The sequence below is a fragment of the Kogia breviceps genome, chromosome 10 (genome assembly GCF_026419965.1).
Source record: "Kogia breviceps isolate mKogBre1 chromosome 10, mKogBre1 haplotype 1, whole genome shotgun sequence".
NCBI classification, from domain to species: Eukaryota; Metazoa; Chordata; class Mammalia; order Artiodactyla; family Physeteridae; genus Kogia; species Kogia breviceps.
The window spans coordinates 5,930,221-5,957,650 of record NC_081319.1 but is presented as its reverse complement, the minus strand read 5'-3'; the positions used below and the strand labels follow the sequence as shown (position 1 = coordinate 5,957,650).

The 27,430-nt window shown below is 53.0% G+C and overlaps 2 protein-coding genes across 12 annotated transcripts in view; one reads left to right on the top strand and one right to left on the bottom strand.

Moving 5' to 3' along the window:
- The window catches only part of ATG7 (autophagy related 7), a 319,810-nt gene extending 299,597 nt beyond the window's left edge, over positions 1-20,213 (top strand). For all 7 annotated transcript variants that reach the window (XM_067043420.1, XM_059076097.2, XM_059076095.2 and 4 more), the window contains one exon: positions 19,931-20,213. In XM_067043420.1, the coding sequence (XP_066899521.1) occupies positions 19,931-19,963 (33 nt within the window). In that variant the 3' untranslated portion in view covers positions 19,964-20,213. The remainder of the gene's footprint in view (positions 1-19,930) is intronic.
- A 988-nt stretch (positions 20,214-21,201) lies between these two features.
- The window catches only part of VGLL4 (vestigial like family member 4), a 159,520-nt gene continuing 153,291 nt past the window's right edge, over positions 21,202-27,430 (bottom strand). For all 5 annotated transcript variants that reach the window (XM_059076126.2, XM_067043439.1, XM_067043438.1 and 2 more), the window contains 2 exons: positions 24,332-24,452; positions 21,202-23,965 (listed from right to left, as the gene is read on the bottom strand). In XM_059076126.2, coding sequence (XP_058932109.1) covers positions 23,694-23,965; positions 24,332-24,452 — 393 coding nt within the window. In that variant the 3' untranslated portion in view covers positions 21,202-23,693. The remainder of the gene's footprint in view (positions 23,966-24,331; positions 24,453-27,430) is intronic.

The following is a 27,430-nucleotide window of genomic DNA, read 5'->3' as shown; positions in this document are numbered from 1 at the left end:
TGTAAAGAATTTCTGCTGGTCCCACCAAACAGTGAGCCCGGAGCCTGTCACCCTCAGAAGAGAAAAGGCGGTTCCACGTGGGAGGGGCAGAGCCCCCAAACCCAACCACCCCGCCCAAGCCTGCCGTCCACGCGGGCCGGCTGGGGATGAGACCCCCTCCACGGAGCAGGTCAGCCAGGCCCTGGCTTCTCTGGGCCTCTCAGCGCTAGTGCCTGGGTAGTGGGAGTTTGGAAGGACAGTTCCCAGGACCCAGGTGAGCAGGACTGGAGGGGAACTGAGGGCTTCTGGTGAGTTGGGAAGTAGCTCATTAGAGACAAGTTAGGTAGCAAGAGGAACGTCTTTATGGACTGGCGTTAGTGAGCACAGTCAGCGCCTCATAAACCCTCTGAGAAATGTGCAGCCGGGGGCCTGGAGACAGCACGGCGGGGGGCGGGCCCCACCTTGCCCGCACCCTGCTCCAGCAACAGTGACCGTCACCACTGATGCTTGGAGTTTTGTCCTGGCCACGGAGCCTGGACTTCAGGATGGCTCTGTGCCTTCCCAGGACCTTTACCGGGACTGCAGAGGAAGAAAGCCAAAACCTCCGTTTCGCAAGAGAGGTGCAGAGTTTCACGCGCACCTAGGGAGGATGTTTGTGTTCCGTGGAGGTCACTGCCCTTGTTTGCAGAGTAAACGTTTGTGTGAGCGCACCCGGTGGGGGGCCTCCGGGGAGAGTGGGCCCTCTCACCTCTCCTTCCGCGGGTGTGGACCAAGCCTGTGGCTCTGACCCGGGACAGGGCAGCCGAGGACCACCCTGGTGTCTAGGGTTCCACACCCAGCTCCGCCTGTGACCTTGCTTAGGCCGTGTCCCCTCTCTGGGCCTGTGTTTCCCCTTCTGTAACGGTGGGCGGGGAGGACTGGACGCGTGTGAGACGATTTTCAGCTCTGACACTTGAGGACTCCGCTCCTAGCTATTTACGCTCAAGCCTGCTGGTTCTCCCTCCAAGATAGACTTCAGATACGCACACTGCTCGGTTTCTCCGGGCACCGTCGGTGATCGTGTCGCTTCCTGCTTAGGTTCAGTGGCTTAGAATAAACCCAGGCTCCTCACCATGGACCCTCCCGTCGTAGACCCTCTGCCCTGAGCTTTCCCACCACAGCCACACCCTCTGCCGTCAGTCCCTGGAGCACACGCGCCCGTTCCTGCCTTCAGATCCCTGCGCCTGCCGGTCCCTCCACCAAGAGCCACCCTCCCTCTGCTCTTTGATGGGCTGGCTCCGTCCCATTTTCGGATCTCGGCTTAAATGCTGCCTCCAGGAGGGCTTACAGAAAATCCCTGTCTAAAGCAAGCGCTCCTCTGTTACTCCATCTCACACGCCGTGTTTACTCTCCTTCATGGGACTTAGATGTCTTGGAGCTATCTTCTTAGTTCTGGTTGTGTGTTCGTCTCTCGTCGCCTCCACTAGAATGTGAGCTTCGCGCAGTCAGAGGCCTCCTGAGAGTGGGGGCCGTGTCTGTCCCGATCACTGCTGCACACCCAGAGCCTCGCATCGGGCCTGGGATGCTATGGGTGTTCCCTGTTTGTTGAATGGCTGAGTGGCTGGCTGGCTGGATACTCCATAAAGAGTATCGTGTTTCTTCCTGATCTCTCAGTCTCAGGCACCATTCTCCCTCAAGGGTCTGAATGTAGCAATGAGGGAGATGTTATGTAAAACCCCAGTGTCCATTATGAAGTCCTCAGCCAGTAGCCAAGAGGGTTTGTGTTCCTGTGGCCTCGGCGCACTTGGACTCAGATTCATTTAACATTTCTTAAGGGCCTGCCTGATGCCAGGTTCTGGGTGAGTGCTTTCCGTTCATATTTCATTTACCCGTGACAACCTTTGTGAGGGTGGTGGTGGAAACGAAGTCTCAGACAGGTTAAGTAACCTCGCCTGAGATCACAGAGCTGTTCAGCGGGAGAGCTCAGGTCTGAACTTGGGAGCACCTCGCTCCCTTCCTACCCAACGCCGCCGAGCCAAGCCGTAGCCGTAACAGAGTGGCGGCCTGGGAAGGGTGTGTGTGACCTCAGATGGCCTCTGTTATCCACCCCACTAGGAGGAACCTGGAGCCCAGGGTTGACTGACCATGCGGAGCATCACGGGAACCTGACAGAAGGTCTGTGGCATGTCTAGCCCTAGTGTCATACAGAGCGTGGGGGCTCTGTTGGCATGAGTGATAGCCGAGAGCCCAGAGGACAGGCCCAGCCATCCTGCCCTCTCTGCGTGACCTGTTAGCTACTTCAGGAAGGCCTTTCTTTTCTTTCTTTCTTTTTTTTTTTTTTTTTTAAATTTTTGGCTGTGTTGGGTCTTTGTTGCTGCACGTGGGCTTTCTCTCGTTGCTGCGAGCAGGGGCTACTCTGTTGCAGCGTGCGGGCTTTTCACTGCAGTGGCTTCTCTTGTTGCAGAGCACGGGCTCTAGGCGCGGGCTCCAGCAGTTGCAGCACATGGGCTCAGTAGTTGTGGCTCGTGGGCTCTAGAACACGGGCTCAGTAGTTGTCGCACACGGGCTTAGTTGCTCTGCGGCATGTGGGATCTTCCCGGACCAGGGCTCAAACCCATGTCCCCTGCATTGGCAGGTGGATTCTTAACCACCGTGCCACCAGGGAAGTCCCAAGAAGGCCTTTCTGAGGCGAGCACAGACTCTATCATACGGGTACCCTTCAGAGGATAGTTCTCCCGGCAAGATACTCCCTAGGAGCCTCACAGTGACTTATTGCCAGAAGCCACAGTGGCGAAAGAGCATAGGGCATGGAAGCAGAGAGACCTGGGTTTGAATCTGGGTTCTGCTGTTGTCTAGCTGTGTGACCCTGGCTGAGTCATCTGCCCTCTGAGCCATCAGTCTTTTATCTGTAAAGACACCATGGTGTGGTAGAGATTAAAGAGGGTCATCTTTGGATATGACACAGAATTGGCCCTGGATAATTCTTGTGACTGAGCAGGTGAAGGAATGACATCACAGACAGGAGGAAACAGGTTTGTGGTATTTTCAGCATGAAAAGCTTTAATTAAGCTCTTCTATGAGATCAGTTACCCACAACTTATAAGAGTTTACCAAAAAAGGTTCATGATGTCAACAGGGACTTTTTTTTTCCCCAGGTTGTTAAGTTGTGTTCTCAATAATTTCAAACAAACAACGGCACCTACTCTGCAGCCAGTGTCGGGTACTGTTCAGAGCACTTTCACTCCTTTGTCACAACAACCTTATGCGGGAGATGCTGTTTTTGCCTTAGTTTTTCAGATGAGGAAACAGAGGAACAGAGAGGTTAGGTAAATAGCCCGAGGTCACCCAGCTAGTAAGTGGCAGCGCCATGCAGTCCGAGAAACCTGGCTTCGGAGGCAGAGCTTGTTACCCCTTGGCCAAACCATGGGGTGTCGATTGGTGACTTAAAGGGGAACTCCTACCCAGGGTAAGAGAAGGCCTGCCATCTAGCTGAAGAAGCAAGCATGCTAGACCGTAATGATTCTATTCTGCTCAAAGTGGTTGGAAAATTACACTCGGAGTAAAGCGGTTGGGGAAGAGTCTGGGTGCCGAAAGGGTGAGAGGGGGCCCCACTTGGGGACTGCCCACCCTCTGCCTTCTTGCCCACTTTGGAAAAGTCACAGTATTCCTCTTATTATATATCTTGGCAATTATTATAAATATGTATTTATATTCTGTGAACCCCCCCCCACCTTTTAGCTTTTTTTTTGCTGAATTTTTAAAAATCACATTTATTGAGGTGTAATTTACATACAGTAAAATATATGTAAAAGTGTACCTTTCTATGATCTTTGACAAACTTACACACCTGTGTAACTACTACCACAATCAAAATATGGACAGTGTGTATCACCCCAAAAGGTAAACATTTCCTTGGGGCCCCTTCACACTCAGATCCTCCACCACCCAGCCCCAGGCAATCAAGGGTCTGTTTTCTGCCATTACAGATTCCATCTGTATTTTCTAGGGTTTCATATAAATGCAACATATTATTTGTTTTATTTTTATTTTTATTGAGATGTAATTGACATAAAACATTGTGTAAGTTTAAGGTATACAGCCTGTTGATTTGATATATTTATTTTTACAATGTCAGTGTTAGCTAACCACCCCCCATCATGTCCCATAATTATCATTTCTTTGTGTTGAGACCAATTATGACCTATTCTCTTAGCAGCTTTGAAGTTTATAATACAGTATCATTTTGTATAATCACTATGCTGTGAGCTAGCTCTTTCAGGACTTGTTTATCTACAAGTTCCAAGTTTGTACCCTCCAATTCTCCAGCCCCTCGGCCTCTGGTAACCATCATTCTATTCTCTGTTTTAAGAAGTTAAGCTTTTTTAGATTCCACATATGTGATATCATCCAATATTTGTCTTTCTCTTTGTGTCTTATCTCCCTTCGCATAGTGCCCTCAAGGTTCATCCTTGTTGTTGAAGATGGCAGTATTTCCTTCTTTCTCATGGCTGAATAGTATATATACAGCATATTTGCTTTACATGTTCATCTGTTGACAGACACGTTGTTTTCATATCTTGGCTATTGTGAATAATGCTGCAGTAAACACAGGAGTGCATGTATCTTTTTGATATCCTGTTTTCATTTCCTTTGGATAGATACCCAGGAGTGGAATTGCTGGATCATAAAGTAGTTCTCTTCTTAAATTTTTTGAGGAACCACTATACTGTTTTCCATAGTGACCGAACCAATTTGCATTCCCAGCAGCAGTGCACAAGGGTTCTCTTTTTTCCCACATCCTCGCCAACATTTGTTACTTGTTGTCTTTTTGATGACGGCCATTCTAACAGGTGTGAGGTGATATCTCACTGTGGCTTTGATTTGCTCTCCCTGATGATGAGTGATGTTGAGCGTCCTTTCATGTACCCGTTGGCCATCTGGATGTCTTTGGACAAATGTCTGTTTAGTTCCTCTGCCCATTTTTTAATCAGATTGTTAGGTTTATTGTTTGGTTTTGTTGTGGTGGTGGTCGTTACTGAGTTGTATGAGTTCTTTATATATTTTGGATATTAACCCCTTATCTCATATATGATTTGCAAATATTTTCTTCCATCCTGTAGATTGCCTTTTTATTTTATGGTTTTTTAGCTGGGCAGAAACTTTTTAGTTTGATGTAGTCCCACTTGTTGATTTTTGCTTTTGTTGCTTGCGCTCTTGGTGTCATATAAAAAGAATCATTACCAAGGAGCAATCATTGTCAAGGAGCTTCTTCCATATCAGGTTTTTAGTATCCGACCTTATGTTTAAGTTCTCAATCCATTTTGAGTTAATTTTTGTGAGCGGTGTAAGATAGGGATCCAATCTCGTTTTTCTGCATGTGGTTATCCAGTTTTCCTAGCACCATTTATTGAAGAGACTCTCCTTTTCCCAGCGTGTTCTTGGCTCCCTTGTCAAATAATAGCTCTATTATGTTCCGTCGGTCTGTGTGTCTGTATTTAAGCCAGTACCATACTGGTTTGATTGCTGTAGTTTGTAGTATAGTGTGAAATCAGGAAGTATGAGGACTCCAGCTTTTTTCTTCTTTCTCAAGATTTCTTTGGCTATTTGGGGCCTTCTGTGGTTCCATACAAATTTTAGGATTGTTTTTTGGAATCATATATTGAATACTCTTTTGTCTGGCTTCTTTTGTTCAGTAAATTTTTGAGATTTATCCATTTTGTTGCATGGGTCAGTAGTTTGTCCTTTCATATTGCTGAATAGTATCCCATTTTATATCATAATTGTTTATTCACTCATCTATTGATGAGTATTTGTTTCCAGTTTGGGACTATTGAAAATAAAGCTCCAATGTGTGCTCGTTAAACGAGTCTTCCTGTGGACATGTGTTTCCATTTCTCTGAGTGACTACCTAGGACTGGAATTGCTGGGTTATTGTATAAGTGTATATTTAATTTTTAAGAAGCTGTTGACCTGTTTCCCAAAGTGTCTGTACCATCTCTTCCCGTCAGCAGTGTTCTGCATCTTGGCCAACACTTAGAGCTGGCAGTCTTTTTCATTCTGGCCATTTGAGTGGGTATATGGTTTTTATTTCAGTATTCTAATAATAGTGGATGTTGAACATCTTTTCATGTACTTATTTGCTGTCTGTATATCTTCTTTTGTGACATTTCTTTCAGATCTTTTGCCCGTTTCCAATCAGTTATTTATCTTCTTATTGAATTGTAAGAGTTCTTTATATTTTCTGGACATAGGTCCTTTGTCAGACACATGCATTGCATGTGTTTTCTCAATATCTTTGGCTTGCCTTTTCATTTTCTTAATGTTGTCTTTCAAAAAGCATTGAATTTTGATGAAATCCAGTTTATTAACTTTTTATTTTATGGTCCATACTTTTGGTATCCTAAGAATTCTTTGCCTACCTTTAAGTCTCATTAATTTTTTTAATGTTCTTTTCTAGAAGTAGTTTTATGCTTTTTGCTTTTACATATACGTCCATGATTCATTTCAAATTAATTTCTACCTATGATTTGAGATAAAGGTCAAGGTTCATTTTTCTCCATGTGGATATCTAATTGTTCAAGCACCATGTGTTGAAACAACTCTCCTTTCCCCTTACCTCGGCACCTTTGTTGAAAGTCGTTCGACCCATATATGTGTGCGTCTGTTTCTCACTCTCTATATTTTTCCACCCTTATGTCAGTACTGCACTCTCGGGTTCCTGTAGCTTGGTACAAAGTCCAGGGGACAGCTTCTGCCTCATCTCGAGTCTCTGGTGGTCAGGCCCAGAGGCCAGGCCCTCAGGAGAAAGCCTGTGGGGGTGGGGGGGTGGGTTGAATCTTGGCCCTCTGCGGATAGCCCAGGGCACCTGCATTTGCATATTTAAAGTTTCACAGTTCCCTCTTGGTAGCAAGTCAAGTCTGGCCTGAGTCTGTTTAGATGCTGCGTTCACTTCACGCTGGAGCTCTGAGCTCTCACGCTTTCCTCCCTTCCATCTACCCCTCTCCAGTGTTGACCCCAAAAGCGCTTTGAGGTAGAGAACAAAAATGCCAAGGTGTCCGCCTTTTTATGGGGCCCCTATCAGAAAGTTTTCTAAGGAGCTGAAAAGAAGAACTACATAATGGAAAACATTTTGCAGCCTCCAGCACGGCCATTTATCTCAATAACCATTTCATTTAAAATGTGGGCCAAACGTATAAATCATATCTTGAAAGAAAGTATGTTGGTGCCACAGAAATTGCCCTGTATTCTTACCACCTAATTTGAAAAATGTGTTTTGAAGCCAGGAAGAAAGCGAGCGGGCCTAGGGCCTGGCCACCCTTCTCCCTCACATCGCCTTCCTTCATGCCTCGTGTCGTCTCCAAAGTGAATCCCCGCGACTCCCCGGTCTGGGTGGAGAATCCACACGCTGTTGTCAGTCGCTGCTGCTTTTGCTGTTTGAGAGCCTCCCTCCTTAGAGATGAGGGGTTCAGAGCCCAAACCCGCTGCTACCCATTCTTGGCCCTCCCCACAGCAGAGCTCAGTCACACCTCCGTCTTTCAGCCGGCTGTAAACCCTGCTTAGAGCTCTGAGATGTTGGTCCTCATTTAAGGACACGCCTGGAGGGAGGGGGCTACATATATAGCAGGGCCCTGAGCCCTGTTTTCCAGACTAATCACAGCGGGAGGTGGTGGGTAGCCTGCACTGTGGGCTGGGAATTCCGGCTGGGGTCTTCCGCTTAAATCCCACCGGGGGTCCACGGTTAAACGGCAGCACCCCACCCCCACCCACCGCCGTTAGCGGGAGGTTTCTTACTTTGCTTCTCAGCACTTCCTGGGAGGGAAAAACACAAGGAACCGACAGGCACGGAGTCCCTGTGCACAGAGCCACACCCTCGCCTTGCACTCCCTGGGGAGCGTCAGGATCCCCCCTCTTTACACAGCCGTTTTTTCTTATCATGGAAGTCATAAGTGAGCATCATAAAAAAAATTCTAAAATAGAGAACAAAACGCACACCCATCACTCCACCACTCGGAGGCTATTGTTCTGATTCGCTTTTTACTCCTAGTCCTTTTTTTCCACCAAGCATGTATGTCAGTGGGGTCAGACTGAGCATACAGTTTTATTTTCTCTTTTCAGAGATTTCTGATCATTTTCTCACATCATTAAAACATATTTAACGCCTGCCTAAGTACTCCCTCCGCTGCATGGCCACGCTCTCCCACCCAGTCCCCCCATGGAGTGGGGAGGCCACCAGTTTCTCTTCTCTGGCCCGGGAGCAGCTTGATCCCCTGCCCGCCGTGGCCATGACTTCTCCCCTGCCGCCCACGTCCCTCTGCCTTAGCTTTGAGGCCCACAGAGCCCCAGAAGGTGGAAACAAGCCTGGGTGGCCTGTCACCGGTTGGTGTCACCTGAGGTCTGCATCTCCAGTCTGGTCGCTGCTCGCAGCAGCCTCTTTTCCTCTGCTTCCCTCCTGTGCCTCCTTTAAGATGATGGCCCCCTGGCACCCCGTCCAGGGCATCCTGTCCCTGTATCCCATGTCAGCTGAGTTCTTGGTGCCTGGAGCGGTGACGTGAGGACCGGCCAGGTGCCGCCCAGCATTCCTGAGTGCCGGCCTGGCGTGTTGGCCTTTTGCTCTGGATCTAGGTTCTGAGGCGTGAGGCTGTCTCCTTCAGATCATTTCCTCTTTGTCACTCGGAGCCCAGAGCATCTCTGTGGGCGGGAGGAGCAGGGAGGACGGGGGCAGAGGCCCTGAAGGTGGCCTGCGGGCCGCTGTGTGCCTCTGATCGGCTGTGGGGGCTGCAGCCACACGGGGTGGGGGGACAGACCCCACTCCTGCCGCTGCTGCAGCCCCCAGAAAGCGTTGCCCTTTGCCTCTCCTCCCTCTCCATCAGCTGCCCAGGGTACTTGCAGTAAATCATTATTTGCATCCTGTCAGCTCCCTTGGCCACCACAGGTTCTTTCTAGTGAAACCTTAACCTTGTTCCTGGAACCGTGAGGCAGTGCACGCGGGGCCCCTGATTTAGTGCCGGTGGGGGGCCGCCAGGGGGAGTGAGAAAGGCTGGTGAGAATTTCTCCACCCGCAGCCTCTAGAGCTCCATGCTGCCACACAAGTTCTAGCTATGTCTCCATCCCCCTCCCCTCCACTAGCCTTCCACTGCCTGGTCTCTGGAAGGCTGAGTTTGGGGCTGGGGTTCCCCAAGAAGAGGGGTTCGGCCTTAATTCCTCTCCCAGATCTGGCGTCCAGCAGAGGCCAGGCTAGAGGAGGTCGAGAGTGTTTGGGACACAGGGATGGAGTGGCAGGTGAGGGTCTTTCAAAAGGCACTTTGGTGCCTACCAAAGTGGTGGTGCATCAGAGGGGCCTGCGGACCCCTGAGGACGGCACGTGGGGGGATTGCTTCATCTCCACTGAAGGAGGGTGAAAGGCCGGTGGATGGGGTGTGAGCAAGGGCCCCTGGAAGTCCCCTGCCGGGCGTGGGTGCTGTCCCCTGGGAGCCCTCATCATCTGCCCCGGCTTCCGTGCACAGATGCTGTACCCTCTCTCTTCCCTCTCGTCTGTCCCTGACAGCTGTCTTCTGCTCACACCAGGCAGCCTAGGCAGCTCCGTTCGGTCACCCTTGTCTGAGGGGAGAAGGATCTTGAAGCTTTCAGATCACATGGTGCCTCCAGGGACGCGGGGGCGTGTGCTCTGTGCTCTGAGATTCTGGACTTACGGTGCAAGGGCAGGGTTAATCCCGTGCTGTGACCGGAGCTCCAGGTGGAAATCTGGGAGTGGGCTCAGAACCTGGGCCCTCACCCAGGTGCCCCTCCTGCTACCCTCGCCACATGTGACACGAACAGCCCCGGGGCAGACTGGCTAGCCGGAGAGGCGCCATCGGACAGCCCCACGGCTGGTGCGCACACGGCACAGTCACCAGCCAGCCAGTCCCGCCCGCAGGCCTCCGGGAGTCCCGAAGCAAGAACTGCCCACCACGCTGCTCTCCCAGAGCCTGGCGTGTGGCTCGATGCGGGGCGGGGCCCAGAGAGGAGAACAGGGCGTCAGTGGTCTGGAGTCAAGGCCTCCCGGAAAGTTGGCTCTACTGCCCGCCTACCGGGCAGGAGGTGCCCACAGCCCTGGCCCATCGTCCTGTGGGCGTGGAGGCCAAAGGCGTGACCTGCCAGGACCCCCGCCAGCAGGTGGACTGAGGGACCCCTTCTTTACTGCTTGATTCTTGGGTATTATGTTCACACCCAGCATTCCCCTTTCTTTTTTCCACTGTGGAATCGCACCCAGGGCAGATGGTTCTGAATCACTGTTCATTCAAAAGCCACGTATGGGGCCAGACTCCGCACCAGGACTGGGGGCCCCCCCTCAGGCGGCTGCTGTCCTCTGGGGAGGCAGGCAGATGCGCAAACTAAAACGAGGGGACGAAGGAGGGAGGGGAGGAGTCGGGAGGAACCGAACAGGCTGTTTGTCTGAGACGCCCGCTGGAACAGGAGCCAGCCCTTCAGCGCGCAGATCAGATCGAGGGGAGGGGTCTCCCTTGCCCAGAGGAAGGGAAGGGCTCGAGAGCTGGGGCAGCTAGAATCTGGTGAGCTGGAGGGAAGGTCGTGCGAGGTGAGCTTGGAGAGGTGTGGAGCCCAGTGGCCCGGAAACGAGCCCGGATCGCACTCTTCCTGTGCAGACGGCACCAGAGGGTCTGTGGAGACCGGAAAGAGCCCCCCGGGGCCAGTGATGCCTGTGGACAGGAGGCCCTGTTGTCTGGTGGGCACCTAGGGTGGAAGAGTGACCCTGGAAGCAGCCCCGCCTCCCTCCTTGGGATCCCAGCCCAGTGCCTCCACCCAGGGGGACAAAGTGGACGCCTGTGGGGATGCCTGGAGTCTGGCCTGCAGCCTGCCCTCCGCTCCTCCCCACTCTCCCCTCCCCCTGCCAGGTCACCTCCTCCCCTACCTTCCTTGTCCGTGACTCTGACCTAGAATGTTGGGGACCAAGCACAGGCCCGCAGTCCACCGGCCGGGGGAGCCCGGCAAGTCCCCCTGCTCTCTCCCCGGGCCTCGGCCACGATCGCAAGCAGCCCTGCCTGGCCCGGCCCTCCCGTGGGCCTGCGTCTCTCCGGCCGAACCTCTTTGGAGCGTTTTTCTGAGTGCCTCCTGTCCCCTTCCTCCTCTGGTCCCAGTGGTCCCCTGGAAACGCTCAGTCTGGGCTCACTGACCGCCAGACCCCGGCCCGCCGTTGTTTCCCATAAGTTTAAGGAAAGTGCTGACCACCTAGACAGGCAGGAAATGAAGGACCCCCCTCCCCTCCTCTCGCCTAATGCCGCACTCCCCGGTAAACGTTTCTGCACGAGTGAACATACGTGAGTGAATCAGTGAACGGCTGTAGTGTTACCCGCTTGGAAACACGATGGGAGCTTCATTCTTCCCCGCAAGTGGAGGGAGCCCCGGCTGGGAAGTCTGCCGGGGAAGCCCGATCCAGGGTCCTCACCGGGTGCCCAGCATGTGCCACCCCAGACCCCTCTGCTCTCAGTCCTTCCCAGTAGAACAAATCGTGCCTGTGAGGATCCCACTGAGGAGGTGTGGGGAGTAGGGCTGCTCAGAGGCCCAGAGAGATCTGGGTATTTTAATTTTTATCTTAAAGATAAAGAAATGCTAAAACTAGGTTTCAAACATGGTGGTAGATTTTAAATGTTTACATTTAACAAATGAACACTTTTAACACACACACACACACACAAATATAACCGTGCCATTTACAGGATAATTACAGTGCTTATCAAAGAAAAGCCTTAGTCCACGGCAAGCTCCAGGCACAGTGTGGTCCAGAAATGGGACACAGGTTCGAAGTGGAAAGACAAATGGCTCCTCTGAAATGCGTCTGTCTCGTTGGGAGAGTGGAGAGTGAAACCTGGAGGCCCTCTGGGTGTGTGTGGTCCAGCACGCGTGCTCCCCGACCCCGTGTGATGGGCCCCAGCGGTTGGAAGGCTCCCCTTCCCCGAATGCACAGCGGTGCCCCCAGCCCCGCCGACGACGCACCTACACTGGCCTGAGGGCTGCAGCACCTCCCGGGGTGCCCCGTCACTGCTGCAGGGCGGGGGCTGGGGGAGAGCGTGAGGGGCCCAGGCCCCCCAGCCAGCACAGGCTACCTTCCGCCAGTCCTCTCCTGCGGTGGCCCGAAGGCCGAGCCAAGGGGCAGGAGCTTAGGCTCCACTTTCTGAACAGTGTCGGAGGACAGAGGTCAGGGACCCTGGGGGCCAGTGCCAGCTGCCCTGGCCTTTACTGCCCTGGGTTAGCTGTGGGTACTGTGCACTGGCCGTGGGGCCACTCACTGGGTGCCCGGCTAGCAGAATGTCAGCTTCTGCCCTTTACTGTTTTCTGGAAGGAATGATGCTCAACGGTAAGGAGATGGTGAGATAAAGTGAAGAAGCCTCTGCTCTCCCCCTCACTAGCCTGGCCTCCTTGACAGGTTACGTAACTTCCTCTGCACTTGAGCTGCCAGTCACCCCAGTGTCCTCAGGCTCTCGAGAAGACGGAGTGTAGGCAGGTGTTTGGCCAAATAGTATTCCGCTGTAGGGAGAGACCACATTTTTCCATTCATTGCTTGGTGGGCAACTGGGTTGTTTCCACTTTGTGACTGTTATGAATAGTTCTACGAACATTCGTGTACAAGTTTTTTTGGTGTGTGTGTGGTACGCGGGCCTCTCACTGTTGTGGCCTCTCCCATTGCGGAGCACAGGCTCCGGACACGCAGGCTCAGCGGCCATGGCTCACGGGCCCAGCCGCTCTGCAGCATGTGGGATCTTCCCGGACCGGGGCACGAACCCGTGTCCCGAACCCGTGTCCCCTGCATCGGCAGGCGGACTCTCAACCACTGCGCCATCAGGGAAGCCCCGTGTACAAGTTTTTACGTGGATGTGGGTTTTCATTTCTCTTGGGTCTACACCCAGGAGTGGAATTCCTGGGCCATTTGGCAACTCTATGTTTAACTGTTTGATGAACTGCCAGACTGCTTTCCAAAGTGGCTGCACCATTTTACATTTCCAGTAGCAACGTATGAGGGTTCCAGTTTTTCCAAATCTTCACCAACACTTGTTACTATCTGACTTTTTGATTAAAGCCATCCTAATGGGTGCAAAGTGTTATCTCCTTGTAGGTTTGATTTGCATTCTCCTGATTCCTAATGATCAAGTGTCTTTTATGTGCTTCTCAACCAGTTATCTGTCTTTTCTGAGACATGTCTATTCAGCTCTTTTGCCCATTTTTAAAAACCGGGTTGTCTTTTTATTATTGAGTTGTCAATGATCTGGATACAGGTTCCTTATCAGATGTTTCTCTCACTCTGCGTCGTCCTTCCCCTTTCTTTATAGTGTCCTTTGATGCACAATATTTTGATTAAGCCCTATTTATCTATTTTGGTTTTGTTGCTGTGCTTTTGTTTTTTTGTTTGTTTGGTTTTTTTTTAGTTTTTCAAATACACAAAACAGTCACTTAATTCTAAAGTGAAAAGGTATGCTCAGAGTAGCCTCACGCCCATTCCACCCACCCCATAGATAGCCACTTACTTTAATTTCTGGCTTTTTTGCAAATTTTATGAAGAGTGAGCTTGTTGGGTCAAGAGTTGACACCTAAAGAGCTCTGTAGGATATTGCCCCATTTTCATCTGTGGGACATACCACTTCCGTCCTAGCAGTGTTACAGGAGAGCGCCGTTTTCCCAAGCACTTGTATTGGGGTTTTGCCAATCTGCGAGGTGAGAAATGTTCTGTGTAGCTTTTTAGAAAGTGTCACCTTCATTAAAGTACAATTTACATATAATAAAACACACGCGTGTAAAGTGCACAGTTTGGTGAGTGTGGCAAGTGATCTACTTTCTGTCACCGTAGCGTTAGTCTCGCCTTTCCTGAATTTCAGATGAATGGATCCACGTAGACTTGCGTCAGACTCCCGTGACCCGGCATAGGGACTCTGAGATGTATACACACTGCTGTGTGCCTTGGTGGCTGGTTCCTCTGATGGGGAGCAGCGTCCACTGGCTGGATGTCACCGTTTGCCTGCTGATGGACGAATATCGGATTGAGCCTAGTCCGTGCCTATTAGGACTAAAGCTGCCACGAGCATTCTTGCACAGTCTTTTTGCAGACCCGTGTTTGCATTCCTTGGGGTAAATGGGAGTGGAGTCGCGGGGGCGCCTGTGATGTGTATGTGGACTCTTAAGTCGCCAGGCCTTTCTCCTCAGGGGCTGTGCCGTTTCCATTCCCACTAGCGGCAGCTGGTGAATTCCTGCTGCTCCACGTTCTTGCAGACCTTTGGTGTTGCCAGCCACAATGTTTCATTTTGGCCATTCTAGAAGGTAAGGTATGCTGTCTCTTTGTGGTTTTTTTTTTTTAATTTAAAATTTTTATTGCAGTATAGTTGATTTACAATGTTGTTAGTTTCAGGTATACAGCAAAGTGAACCAGCTATCCATATATCCAATCCTTTTTAGATTCTTTTCTCATATAGGTCATTACAGAGTATCGAGTAGAGTTCCCTGTGTTATACAGTAGGTCCTTATTAGTTATCTGTTTTATATATAGTAGTTTGTATATGTCAATCCCAGTCTCCCAATTTATTCGTCCCCCCCATCCTCTGGTAACCGTAAGTTTTTTTTCTACATCCGTGACTCTACATCTGTTTTGTAAATAAGTTCATTTGTACCCTTTTTATTAGATTCTACATATAAGTGATATATTTATTTTTCTCTGACGGATTTCACTCAGTGTGACAATCTCAAGGTCCAACCATGTTGCTGCAGATGACATTATTTCGTTCTTTTTTATGGCTGAGTAATATTCCATTGTATGTATGTACTACATCTTTATCCACTCCTCTGTTGATGGACACGTTGTTTGCTTCCATGTCTTGGCTCCTGTAAACAGTGCTGCAGTGAACATTGGGGTGCATGTATCTTTTCGAATTATGCTTTCCCACGGATATATGCCCAGGAGTGAGTAGTTCTATATTTAATTTTTTAAGGAATTTCTGTACTCTTCTCCATAGTGGCGCTACCAATTTACATTTCTACCAACAGTGTAGGAGGGTCCCCTTTTCACCACGCCCTCGCCAGCATTTATTGTTTGTAGATTTCTTAAAATTTATTTATTTTATTTATTTATGGCCGAGTTGTGTGTTTGTTGCTGCATGTGGGCTTTCTCTAGTTGCGGCAAGCGGGGGCTACTATTCCCTGCGGTGTGCGGGTTTCTCATCGCGGTGGCTTCTCTTGTTGCGGAGCACGGGCTCTAAGCTGTGGGCTTCAGTAGTTGTGGCTTGCAGGCTCAGTAGTTGTGGCACATGGGCTTAGTTGCTCCACGGCATGTGTGATCTTCCCAGGCCAGGGCTTGAACCCGTGTCCCCTGCATTGGCAGGCAGATTCTTAACCACTGCGCCACCAGGGAAGCCCTGCTTGTAGATTTTTTGATGATGGCCATTCTGACCAGTGTGAGGTGGTATGTCATTGTAGTTTTTATTTGCATTTCTATAATAATTAGTGATATTGAGCATCTTTTCATGTGCTCTTTGGCCATCTCTTTGTGGTTTGGATTTGCATTTCCCTGAAGACTAAGGATGCTGAGCATCTTTTCAGGTTCTTATTAGCATTGTATTTCCTCTTATGTGAAATATCTGTTCAATCCTTTTGCTCACTTAAAAAAAAATCAGGTTGTCTCTTTATTGAGCTGGAAGAGTTCATTATATATTTTGGATGTGAGTCCTCTTTATGTACAGTGTGGATGTTTTCTCCTACTCTGTCGTTTGCCTTTTCATTTTCATAGTGGTGTCTTTAAGAGACCAGAAATTTTGAATTTTGTGTCCTAAGAAATTTTAGCATTTCTTTTAAGTAAGGTTGAACACGTTTTCTTATGTATAAAAGCTATTTGCTTAACTTTTTCTGTAAACTGCCCATGTCTTTGGTCTGTTTTTTTGTTTGTTTTTTAAATTAGTTTAGGGCTTCCCTGGTGGCACAGTGGTTGAGAGTCCGCCTGCCGATGCAGGGGACACAGGTTCGTGCCCCGGTCCGGGAAGATCCCACATGCCGCGGAGCGGCTGGGCCCGTGAGCTGTGGCCGCTGAGCCTGCGCGTCCGGAGCCTGTGCTCCGCAACGGGAGAGGCCACAACAGTGAGAGGCCCGCGTACCGCAAAAACAAACAAACAAACAAACAAAAATCAGTTTATTGGTCTTTTTCTTCTTGATTTTAAGAGCTATTTATATGTTAGGGGGATGAGCCCTTCACGGTGTGTTGTGATGTTTTCACCCAGTGTGTCATGTGTCTTTTCAATGTTGCTTACAGTGTTTTTTCCTGCACAATATTCCCTCACGTGTGCTTTTACATCATCCACTGTATCTGTTTTTATTGTTTATAGATTTTGTGTCATCGGCTCCCCACTCCCAAGTTATAAAGAGATTCACCCATGTTTGCGTCCAGTATTTGAATGGTTTCATTTTTTTACACTTACATCTCTGCTCCACTTGGCCTTGATTCTGATATACAGTGAGGCATGGAATCAATTTTATCTTTTTGCAAATGACTCTCCAGTTGCCCCTATGTCGTTTATTTAAAAGCTCATATTTTTCTAATGATTTGAGATCGCATTCCTCAGACCTTTATTATCAAAATACTAAATTTCCATGTGTATTTGGACATTCTATTCTGTTGTTTCTCGACTCATTTGGTTCCACTGACCCATCTGTCTGTGCTCCTGCTGACACAACGCTCCAAGTTACAGGCTTTGTGACATGTTTAAACACAGAGTAGGAGAACTGCCTCACTGCTCTTTTCATACTGAAAGGTTTTCTTAGATAGTCTTGCTTATTTCCTTTTCCACATAAACTTTAAAACCAGCTTGTCTAGCTCCAGGAAAGATACTTGATTTTTTAAAAACTGAGATTGTGTTAAATTTATATGTTTACTTGGGAAAGTTGACATCTTTATTGATGTTGAATTGTCCCATGCAAAAAACACAGGGTGTATCCCCATTTATCCCAGTTTACTTTTCATACAATGCTTGTGAGGACTGTTACAGGACTGTTTTGAAGGATTTTCTCCCTAAAGATGTTGTACATTTCATGTTAGGTTTACTCCCTAGTAATTTATCTTTTTTATTGCTCTTACAATGGGTTCTTCTCTTTCATTATGTTTTCTAACTGGATGTTGTTTGTATAGATAGAGGAAGGCTATAATTTTTGTGTCATTAATTTCATATCTTGTTATCTTACTGAATACTCGTTATTGTCTGTATTCATCTTAGCATGTAATTTCTTGGGTTTTCCAGGAATACTTGCGTATCATCTGCAAAAAAGGTCATTTATCTCTCCCTTGGGATATGCGGACATTTTTAAAGGTTTGGGTGACATATTGCCAAATCTCTTCCCTTAAAACAATACGGCACCAATTTATAATCCTCCTGGAAGTGTTTCACCATATCCTTGCCAGCACTGAGTGTTAACATTTTTAACATCTTTGCCAGTTTATCACAACCTTTATTCATTAAGAGAACATGGCCCCGTCTTCCCCAGGTGCTGGGCAGACGGCTGAGGGCCTAGCAGGGAACAGACTAACCTGGGGGTCCGCAGCCTCAGACGAGCCGAGGCCTAAGTTCCTCCCCTGCCCCCAACTGTACTGCGGAATGGCTAACAAATTAAAACTGTACATTTAGGTTGTACATGTGATGTTTTAAAGGTATACAATGTGATCATTTCATATGCATATACTTTTGAAATGATGGCCACAGTCAAGTTAATTAACACATCCTTCAACCTCACAACCCTTTTTTCATTTGTGGTAAGAACAATTAAGATCTACCCTCGTAGCAAATTTAAAAAGTATACAGTACTGTAAACTATAGTCAGTAGGCTATACACTAGGTCCTCAGGATTTATGCTTCTTATAACGGAAAGCTTGTACCCTGTGACCATCTCCCCATCCCCTCCAGGGCCTGGCAACCATCCATCTACTCTCTGGTTCTGTGAGTTTGGCTTTTTTAGATTCTACACGTTAAGTGATATCGTACAGTATTTGTTGAGGCCGACGTTTCTGGAGGTTTACAATTAAGACTGCTGCTGCCCTCCTGAGCCCATGCGACAGCAAAAGGACTGGCTGCCCGAGCAGAGAAACCCCATCTCCGGCCCAGAGAGCGCGTTCTGGAAAATCCCTGAGCAGTTCTGTAAAAGCCATTGCCTCCCCCCAACCCCGCTTTTGCAGAGTCCCGTCATAATCAGCCCTCTGGGTGCCTTACCTGATCCCCTCCGCAGCCTGGGCAGCGCCAGGAACGAGGGGAAGCGCCAGCATCCCTCCCCTCTGCCCACGCTCCAGCCAGCTCTCTCCCCGCCCTGCCGGGTGCTGAGGATTCTTGCCCAGAGCTGAGAGCCTATAAGACGGACGACAGAATGGACTGAGGCTCCTGCCCTCCCCTTAAAGCCCTTCCCAGGGCCTGGCCCCCCAGGGTCCTGTGAACAGCCCTGGCTACCCACTTGCAGGAGGGCGTTGCTCACTGACGGGGGACTCGGGCCCGGCCCTGGCTGGCGGCCCCCCTCCCCGGGGGCGGGGCGGGAGGACGGAGAGGGCCGTGGCCGCGGCGCTCACCCGCCTCGTCTTGGCCCGGCCCCTCCTCCGAGCAGCCCCAGCCCTGAAGCCCAGGCAGCCTTTTTACTCACATAACCCTGTCCCTCTCACCTGTGTTCCCAGCTCTGTACCCTACTTGCTGTGTGGTCCTGGGCTAGCTGACTCCCCTTCTCTGAGCCTGTTTCCGTCCACACCTCATCACAGGCTGTTGTGAGGAGTGAAGGGGGAGCACCTGCACCAGGTCGGCAGAGCCCGTGGCACAGGGCTCCGCCAGCGTGTGCTGATGGAATGAGAGTGAAAGAGTGAATGAACTGTGCCAGGGAGCCCGCCGCTGGCCCCTGCCCCCACTCGGACGGATAGAACCGGAGGGGCGTCCGATGCGGCCTCCGCTGGACAGGCAACCGCTCCTCCACCACCAGCTCCCATCCCGCCCAAGGGGGCAGGCCCGGGGCTCTGTTTCAAGCCTTGCCGAGGATGATGGGGTGGGGGGCCTGGCCCAGAGAAGTGCGGGGCCGCCGGGCCACCCTCAGCCTGCTGGGCCCCCGCCCTCCCCGCCGCTTCGGCATCTGCACCTTGGCAGTCTCACCCCCGTGTCCTTGGACAGTGGGGTGCCTGTGGAAGTGAGGGGGGGTGTGGCAGACACACCCACCACCCGCCCTCGGCCCCCGGCGGTTGGTCCTCGGGAGAGAGGAATTTTCCTTCTCCGTCTGTATTTTCCACATCCCCGGACGCTGAAGGCCAAGCTGGTGTTGATATTTACCTTGGCCGGACTCCCCGTCTCTCCGGGCCAGCCTCGCGTAAACACGATGTTCCTGTCCTCGGCTCTGCCAGCATCGAGGTGGCCTTCTGCAACCAGTTCTAGGAATGTTGAAAGTCTGTAGGCCTAAGTTCAGGGACCAGGCACCCCGGGTGCGAGGAGCGCCTGGGGGCTCCATGCTGGCCTTGGGCCTTCTCCCGGAGGTTCACGCCGAGGTGCAGAGACAGAGTCGGGCCTGTGGGGGCCAGCGGGCAGGGCCCCCCCCCCATTCCTCTCGTTCCTCGGGGCCGGTGGTGGCCAGGGGGCTTACTCTGGAGGGGCGGCAGTGGTCAGCGCCTGAGAAACGGGAGCGAGCGGGGGACTGGGCGGGGCAGGGATGCTGCGGCAGTGGGACGGCCTGCACGGCCCGGTCCAAATCCCAGCTCCCCGTCTCGGCCACCGGGGGCCCACTCACCACGGAGGTCTCGGGCAAGTGACCGCAGGGCTCTGAGGCGTGGTTTCGTCATACAGGAAACGGGGTGTCAGTCCCTTGGTGGCAGGGGGGCCGTGAGGCACTGTAGGCGGCAGCCGTGTTCCCTTTGCCGTTGCCACAGCCGCGCGGCTTTGAGACAGCATCACGGGCGGCGCCGGGTGAGTAACGCTCTGAACGTCTCCCGTTCTCCACGCAGATCTGGGACATGAGCGACGACGAGACCGTCTGACACGCCCCCCACCCTGGCTGCCGGCCCACCGAGGGGCTCTCAGTCTCCGGAGCAGGACGCCGCCCCCAGGACTGGTGATTCCGGGCCCCGGGCCCCTCCAACCTTTGTGGCTCCCTCGTCTCCATACCTTAAGGACTGGGGCCCTCCCTCCACTGCTCGGGAGCTTCTCCAGAAGTTTCTTATGATTCATGGTCCCACCAGTTCTCAGCTAAATAATAACCTTGGCTTCGGCCTCGCCACTCATCTGGGACTCGGTTCCCTCCACGAGCAGTTCTTTCTTCTTCTTGTCACAAGTGTCTGGAAGTCAGGCTCCCGGGATTCTCCTGGCCATGACCCCCGTGGGGTGGAATGAGGACAGGGAGGAGTTGGCCCGACACAGAGCAGGTAGGGAAGTGAGAAGCGAGCTCCTTGCAGCAGCCGTCGCGGGGGCAGCGCCACAAAGCCCCCAGCGGGGCCCCGGGCATGTGTGAGCGCTGGGGCGCTCGTCAGTGCTCGTTGGCTTGGCCCGCGGGTGGGGGAGGCGGGAGAGCTGAGCCACGTGCGGGAGAGAAGGGACCGAACTTGTCCCTGTGAGCCCAGACCCCCGCTGAGGACGGAGTCTGCCGCCCGGACGGCTCCTCCACCTGCGGGCCTGTTCTCAGCCGCGGGCTCCGGGGAGGACACAAGTGTCTGCTGCTCCAGGCTGGTGGCACAGATCCCCGAAGCTGCCTGCGTGGGGCCCCTCCTGCCGCCAGCAGGGGCGGCTGCGCCTCCCGTCCCAGGCTCCTCCCTGGTGGTGGCCCGGAAGGCCCGAGTCCGTGGTGCGTCTGCCTCAGCCTGTGGCCAGGTGTCCGTCAGAGGTGGCCGGAGGGCTCCGCCGTGGGCCCCTCGGGCTGATCTGCCTCCTCCTCCCGGGTGAGCATGTCCGTGCCAGCCTCAGAGCTGGGCATGGAACCCAGGAGAGGGGCCCTTTCCACACTTTTATTTCATCTTTTGTCTCGGGCCTGGAACCGAAGACTCAGAATTGAGTCTGAGTCGTACAAGAGTTGGATTTCTGTAAGTTAGGTTTTAAGTGACGTTTCTCCTAGAGAGAGAGTTATTAAAATTACAGCTTTCCAGCCTGAGTGGGGCTTCAATCGGGGGCCACTGTCCCAAAGGGCAGGGCTGCTGAGCCTGCCCCTCGCTCTCCGGGGCTTCAAGCAAAGGCCCCGCCCAGCCTGGCTCTGTCACTGCAGGACCCAAGAATCACACGTACAGTCTGTGGTTTAAGAGCACTTTATTATTGTTCTTAAGGCTACTTTTAAGTACAAAAAAAAGATGGCCTGCCAAACCTTTTTTTTTCTTCTTCTTCCAGGAAAAACAGGCCACAGAGAATGGTATATTACAGATTTACAAACATGGAGAGAATGGTCAGAACGCACTGCAGATGGCGTGGCTCTGTGAAGAACCTCTCTGTGCCCCCCGAGGCCTGGGAGTGTCCCTTCCTGGTGACCGTTTGGTTTCCTGCCCGAGGCCCCTCCCAGGTGCTGCCTATCCCAGATAGGTCAGCGCACCAGGGACCCGGCCCTCGGTGCCACGGTCCCTCGCAAAGCGACGGCCTCGCTGGTGCGTGCGGGCCCGCGAGGAGCCCGTTCTGCACAGAGCCGCCGGCAGTGCGCTGGTTTTCCTGGGGCGACGCTCAGTAGCCTGTAGCAATAACAAACTAGTGGCTATTAAGGCAGATGCAGTGTTCTCATAGAATAACTGTGTTCCTGCACTTTTACAGACTCATCTACGACAAAAAAAAGATCAACTTTTTTTTTTCCAAACAACAAAAACATATGAATGATTACAATAGGAAAGGGAAAAATTAAATAGCTACATATCATTAACAAATTAATTGTTCTTCAAAAAATACCTACAAATTTCTCTGTACATTCTTTACGCACAGCGTAATGATGGTCTTAAAGTTACCTATATAAAAAAAGTGTTCTCAACGATTTTTCCTACAGAAAATATAGGGGCCTGAATGCAGAAGCCTGGAAGCCCAGTTAAGTGGGAGGGAAACGTGTGCGGGGGCCAAAGGGGGAGGCTTCCCTCCCGCCTTTTCAAATACCTACAGCCACCCTGTGGCCACAAGAGCCCATCCTCCTGCCTGTTCACCCAATGCCAACAAGCGAACCCCTGTACTTTCCTCTCATACTGACACCCAGCCTCGAGAGCTCCGGTGAGTCCACGGCGCCTCGCAGGTGAGGTGGTCGTGTCGGAGTCACCTGGCCAGGTGGCTGCTCAAGCCCTGTGGCGGGCAAGGCTGGAGGGCAGTAGCACAGGGGAGGGGCAGGGGCGTAGAAACGTTTACCAGAAAGAAGAGCAGCTGTCGAACATCCACAGCTGGGTCTGTCATGCTTTCTTCTTCACCTAATTTCTAGTTAGTAGCTATTACTATAGCGAACGATAATAAATGCAGTAATAACTGTATAAAGTCAGAGGAATGTATACTGCCTTGGCCCCAGCGTACGAGGAAGCATACAAAACACCATCTCACAGATTGTCAGCAATCTGCTGTTCAGCCAAGAGTTCAAAGGGAGCAGTTTCTACATCGAGGGAAGTTGGAAGACGCGAGTCCCAACTCCCTTGGGAGCGAGTTAAGAAGCAGACAGGGATGCAAAAAGTAACTGTCAGCCTGCAGCCACAACTCCAGCCTCCTACTTTGCAGCTGATCAGCCACTCGCCCGCCCGTGTCCAGGGCCTGCCAGGGACCGACTGGCCCCCACGCTACTCGCGAGTAACGTGAATATGAAACACAAATCTCAGAGTACAACTGTACCAGCAGTAAGTATATCTAGGACTGTAACTGACAAAAATAAACAAATTCTGAAAAGAAGCTAGTAAGTACGAAGCTTTTTGTTTACTGTTTATACTATTAATAGAAACCAGCTATTTTTATCCATTAAAACATGCATCACGTTTAAAGCACTACAGAATCCTCCAACTTCAGCTCTAGTCTAACAAACTGCAGTGTTTAGAAAAGGTAAAATGCCCGTGATTGGTAGAGTCTGCAGTCCAGTTGCAAGCACCTGAAAATCTAGACAGAGAAAGACCTATAAACCTGCATGAGACTTGCCCTTCCAAAGCGGTTTTGTCTAAATTAATTAATACAACGAAAAAACACACCCATGGTCAGAAACGTCATCCTTAAACCCTCCGTTTCTCAGCAGTTTGCCCTCAGCGTACTATCTCGCACGAAGTTGTCAGGCAGGCAACTTGAGTCCTCCTCCCATAGTGCAAATCAGACACGACTGTTCTGTTCTCTTCAAGTAGACGCACACACACAAGCGCGCACACACACGTGGGCTGGAAGCTGAGCCGCACACGCCCCGGTCTCGAGAAGCAAATGAAAAAGCACAAAGCGTCTGGGTCACCAGTGGCCTGGCCTGTGACTGAGAAAGCACAAGCCGTGGAGTCCAGGCCCTGTAGGGCAGCTGACCTGCATTGAGGCTTCTTTGGTAACCAAGGCAGGGACTGGGGGGCGACAGCGGACAGAGGTTCCACACGCAGGTGCTGCTATCACGTCTGAGGGCCCCGGGTACGGATACCAAGCAAGTACAAAACAGAACAAAAATCCCGACAACGTGGTTTTTGCGAATAAACCATCCCTCCCCCTCCCCCCACCCCCACGATTTTTTTTCATTTTTCCATTTTTTAAGCACTGACTGTTCGAAGCTCAGGCAAACCATGCAGATGGACGTGGCGTTGGAGGGCGGTGCTCCCTTCAGGAGGCCACAGACGGGGAGTGGCTGTGGCTGACCATGTGGGCAGAGGGGCTGGCGGGCTGGCCCCTGCGAGAGGCCGACTCGGGGCTGCTCGACGCGCCGTCCTTGGCCGCCTTGATCTGGAGCCACGTGTCACCCAGGGCTTTGGCGAAGTGGTCGTCCACGGAGCCCGTGATGGACACGGAGTTGGGCGCCGGCTCGGGCTCCTTGTAGTTCTTGCCCAGGCTCCTGCGGAAATGCTCCTCCACCACGGGGTCGCAGGTGGTGGCGGCTGGTGGGGGGGGGGACAGCGATCAGGGCTGGGACCCGGAGACACCGGAGTGGGGGGGTCCGCACGGGTCACCTCTCTGAGCCTGCCTCGGGGCGGCGCGCCTGCTGCGCCGGGCCGTGGACGCGTTCAGACCCCCGTGTGGCAGCCGGCGGGCCCCGCTAGAGGGGGGGCCTGGAGGGCGGGGCCGACGTGCTGCTCCCCCGCCTCCCCTCCCCCCCACGCCGAGCACGAGGCCGCTGCGCCGGGGCTCAAAGAACCGGGTGTCGACCTCCCTCCGAGATGGGCCCGTAGGCCAGCCGCTCCTGGCACCAGGAGGACATGGAAATAGCCCTCAGTCCCCTGCAGTGGTCTGGGCGGGGCACTTACAGCTCGGGGCCCTCCGGTAGCTGGCCGGGCCGGCCGCGCAGCCGCTGTGCGCGATGGGGCAGTGGGAGAGGTTGCAGTTCCGGGCGCTGGCGGAGGCGCACGTGATCACCGAGGGCCGGTTCTGCGGGAGGAGGGGGCTGGCGTCAGTGGGGGCGCGAGCACACAGGCGGCGGCAGCGGTTCGGCCCCCCCGCCCCAAGTGGCGACCCCATCCTCATATCCCCGGCGCCCCTCTGTCCCCCCGCCGGGCACCCGTCCCGCCTGGAGAACCAAGTGCCGGCGGCCTCGGCGCTGGAGGGGTGCCTCGGCGCGGGAGCCCCTCCTGGAGCCCCGCCGGCCCAACGGCAGACCCAGTCAAGCCCAGGCGCCGCCTCCCGCTTCACGCCGGGGGCCACACTGCTCAACGACCCGAACCCACCGTGAACGAGAGTCTTGGGGGGGTGCGCTCGGCCCCCTCCCAAGCTCTCCCTTCTCCGAGCAGTGACCCTCAGTGTGAGGCAGTGGCGGGGTGGATCGGTGAGGGACGTGGGACAGAGGCTCGGCGGTTGGGAGCTGGCCTGTCCCAACTCTCGGATCCGAAGAGAGACCGTCGCTGAGTCGGGAGGCCAGCGTGTGGACGGCAGAGGGCTGTAAAGGGACCACAGCTGCCACCGTCAGGGTCCTGAGAGCGCCTGGCCCTGCCCTTCTCAGAGTGTATCCTCGGACCCCCCCCCACCCCCGGGCTTCCCTGGGCCGTCCCAGGACCCTTCTAACATACTCCTGCTTTCTCTCAAGCCAAGCCAGCTCCAGTCGGTGGCTGTTACGACCATGCAAGTCACGATGGAGACAGAAACGCAGGAATCTATCCAAGTGCCTGAATTAGACACAAAGCACCCCGTGCGCCTGCCCACACTCGCCCTCCTTCCCCGAAACCGCGCAGAGGCTGCCTGGCAAACTCCGCTCGTCCTTTGCAACCCCGTTCAAATATCATCTCTGTGAAGCATGACCCGCCTCCCACCCGCCCCCCATTCAGCCAGTAAACCAGGCCTCCCAGAGGCACCTGTCTCCCGGACCACACACACTTCAGAGCAGGGACCAGCGAGCGGCTGGATCCCCAGACCCGGAGAGAAAACATCTGTGAACCAACTGAGCTCCCTTAGGTTCCAGCCAGGAAACTTAACTCCTGAAAACCCGGACGACGAGACAGCTAGCAGGAGCTGGCTGAAGGGTCACCCCAAAGGCAGTGCCAACAAGGGAATCGAGTCTTGTCCACCCCCAGCCTTTCCCGTAAAGAGTTGGATCGGTAGCCCCTGCGAAGTCTGCGCATCAAACGTCCCTGCGATGGGAAGTGAACAGGAAGGATAAGGACGCGTCTGTGATGAGGATCCGCACCCCCCCGCCCAGGTGAGCGGGGATGTGCTTGGCTGTAACGAGAAATTCCACACATCCAGGATGGGGGAAGATACAGCTCCGCAGCAGCACGTGAACACAGAACCTGGGGCTTTATTAATTCCACACATGAGCCATGGCACGGAGCCACCGAAAGAGTCGTTGTGACACCTCCCCCCCCCCCCCCCCCCCGTGTGGACGACGATGGCAGAGAGGAGAGAACATGGCTTTGAGGCCGGGTGGACCCGGGTGAACCAGCTCTAGTCAGTAGGCAGGACCTGCGGCCCGCTTAAGCTTCCATTTCTCCGAGTATGAAACAGGAAGACTCGTACCTGAGGGGCGTGGCGCGTCGCCCGAGGTGGGTGTGGGGGCCTGGCCCGTGGTCACGTCCAGGAGTCCCGCCCTGCAGGTGCTGGTCATGCCGCACCTGAAGGACAGCCTGCAGTGTGCAGCCCACCTTTCGAAGGGCCTGTTTAAACCCCCGAGCCCGTCATCTCCCCGCCGGCCCTCTGGGAGGCGTAGCGGCGTGCCCTCCATCCTCGAGATGGGGCTGTGCAGCCATGTTCAGAAGTGACCTCGCCCCGTGGCCAGGCTGGAGATCTGCCTCGGGCTGCAGCTCAACTACCAAGGCCCCCTCAGGAGAAGATTCAAGCTGAGCTCGGGAGCTGGGGGACGGCCACGCCGAGCTGGCCACGGGATCAGAAGCAGAGAGAGAAAAGGATGCAGAAGAGACAGGCACCGGGCCAGGGGAGGAAGGAGGGTCCTGCCTCCTATCTGCTCGCCCAGGCAAGAGCCGCCCCTCGCATCCTGAGCCCGGCTGTACCCACGACCCTGGGTACGGGAGACGCCCCGGGCCCTCCCAGTGCAACTCCCTTCCTTCCTGTAGCTCCAGGGCCTCCCAGCGCCGGGGCGCAGCAGCCCTGGTGAGTGTTCACTACGTGATCACTCACCCTGGCTCTCGCCGATTCACGCATCAAGAGTTTAGCTCTTTGACTCCCTGTCTCCTCCAGACTCAAACTGCGAGCGCCTGCGTCCAGCCTGGCCAGTTTCTAACACACTCCCTGCACAAAGCAAGTGTCCACGCAGTTTTGTTAAAAGAACAAAGGAAACAGACGGGGTTGTGATTTGGGGCTCCGAGGTAGGAAGCACAACTGCTCATCAGCCTCCCTGGGAACCACAGACACCAGCGCAACCTCGCCCGACGCCCGGAGCCCCTCACGAGCAGGTGTCGCAGGCTGGGTCAGAACCGGGAGCGGGCAGGGGACACAGCGGCAGCCTGGAGGCCGAGGCTGAGCCCGGCTCCGGCGGCCCCAGCACCTCCTCTGCTCGCTGTCTGCGTCCAAGAGTCTGAAGCAAACACTGAGCGAGGCCCTATTAGGTCACAGGCCCCAGAGGTGCAGAGACAGAAGCCATGGGTTCATGCAGTGTTTCTGAACCTCAAGGCTAATGCCTCCTGCTATTCGCTCTTGCCCCAGGAACCCCATTTTTTAAAGTCTTTTTTCCTACCAAGCAATCTGTGTTTATTAAATAACAACTTAATTTCCTAAAAAAAAAAAATAATAATAATAATAATCCTTATCTGCCAATCACAGGTTTCTGAACAGCAGGAGCTTATAGCCACTGTGACCACTGACTTTATAGGATTCCGGCCCAAAGCAAAGCAACCTGGCATTCAACTCCATCCGTGTGGCCTTGTAACGGGTTAACGTAAGAGTCCCATTAGGATCATTAC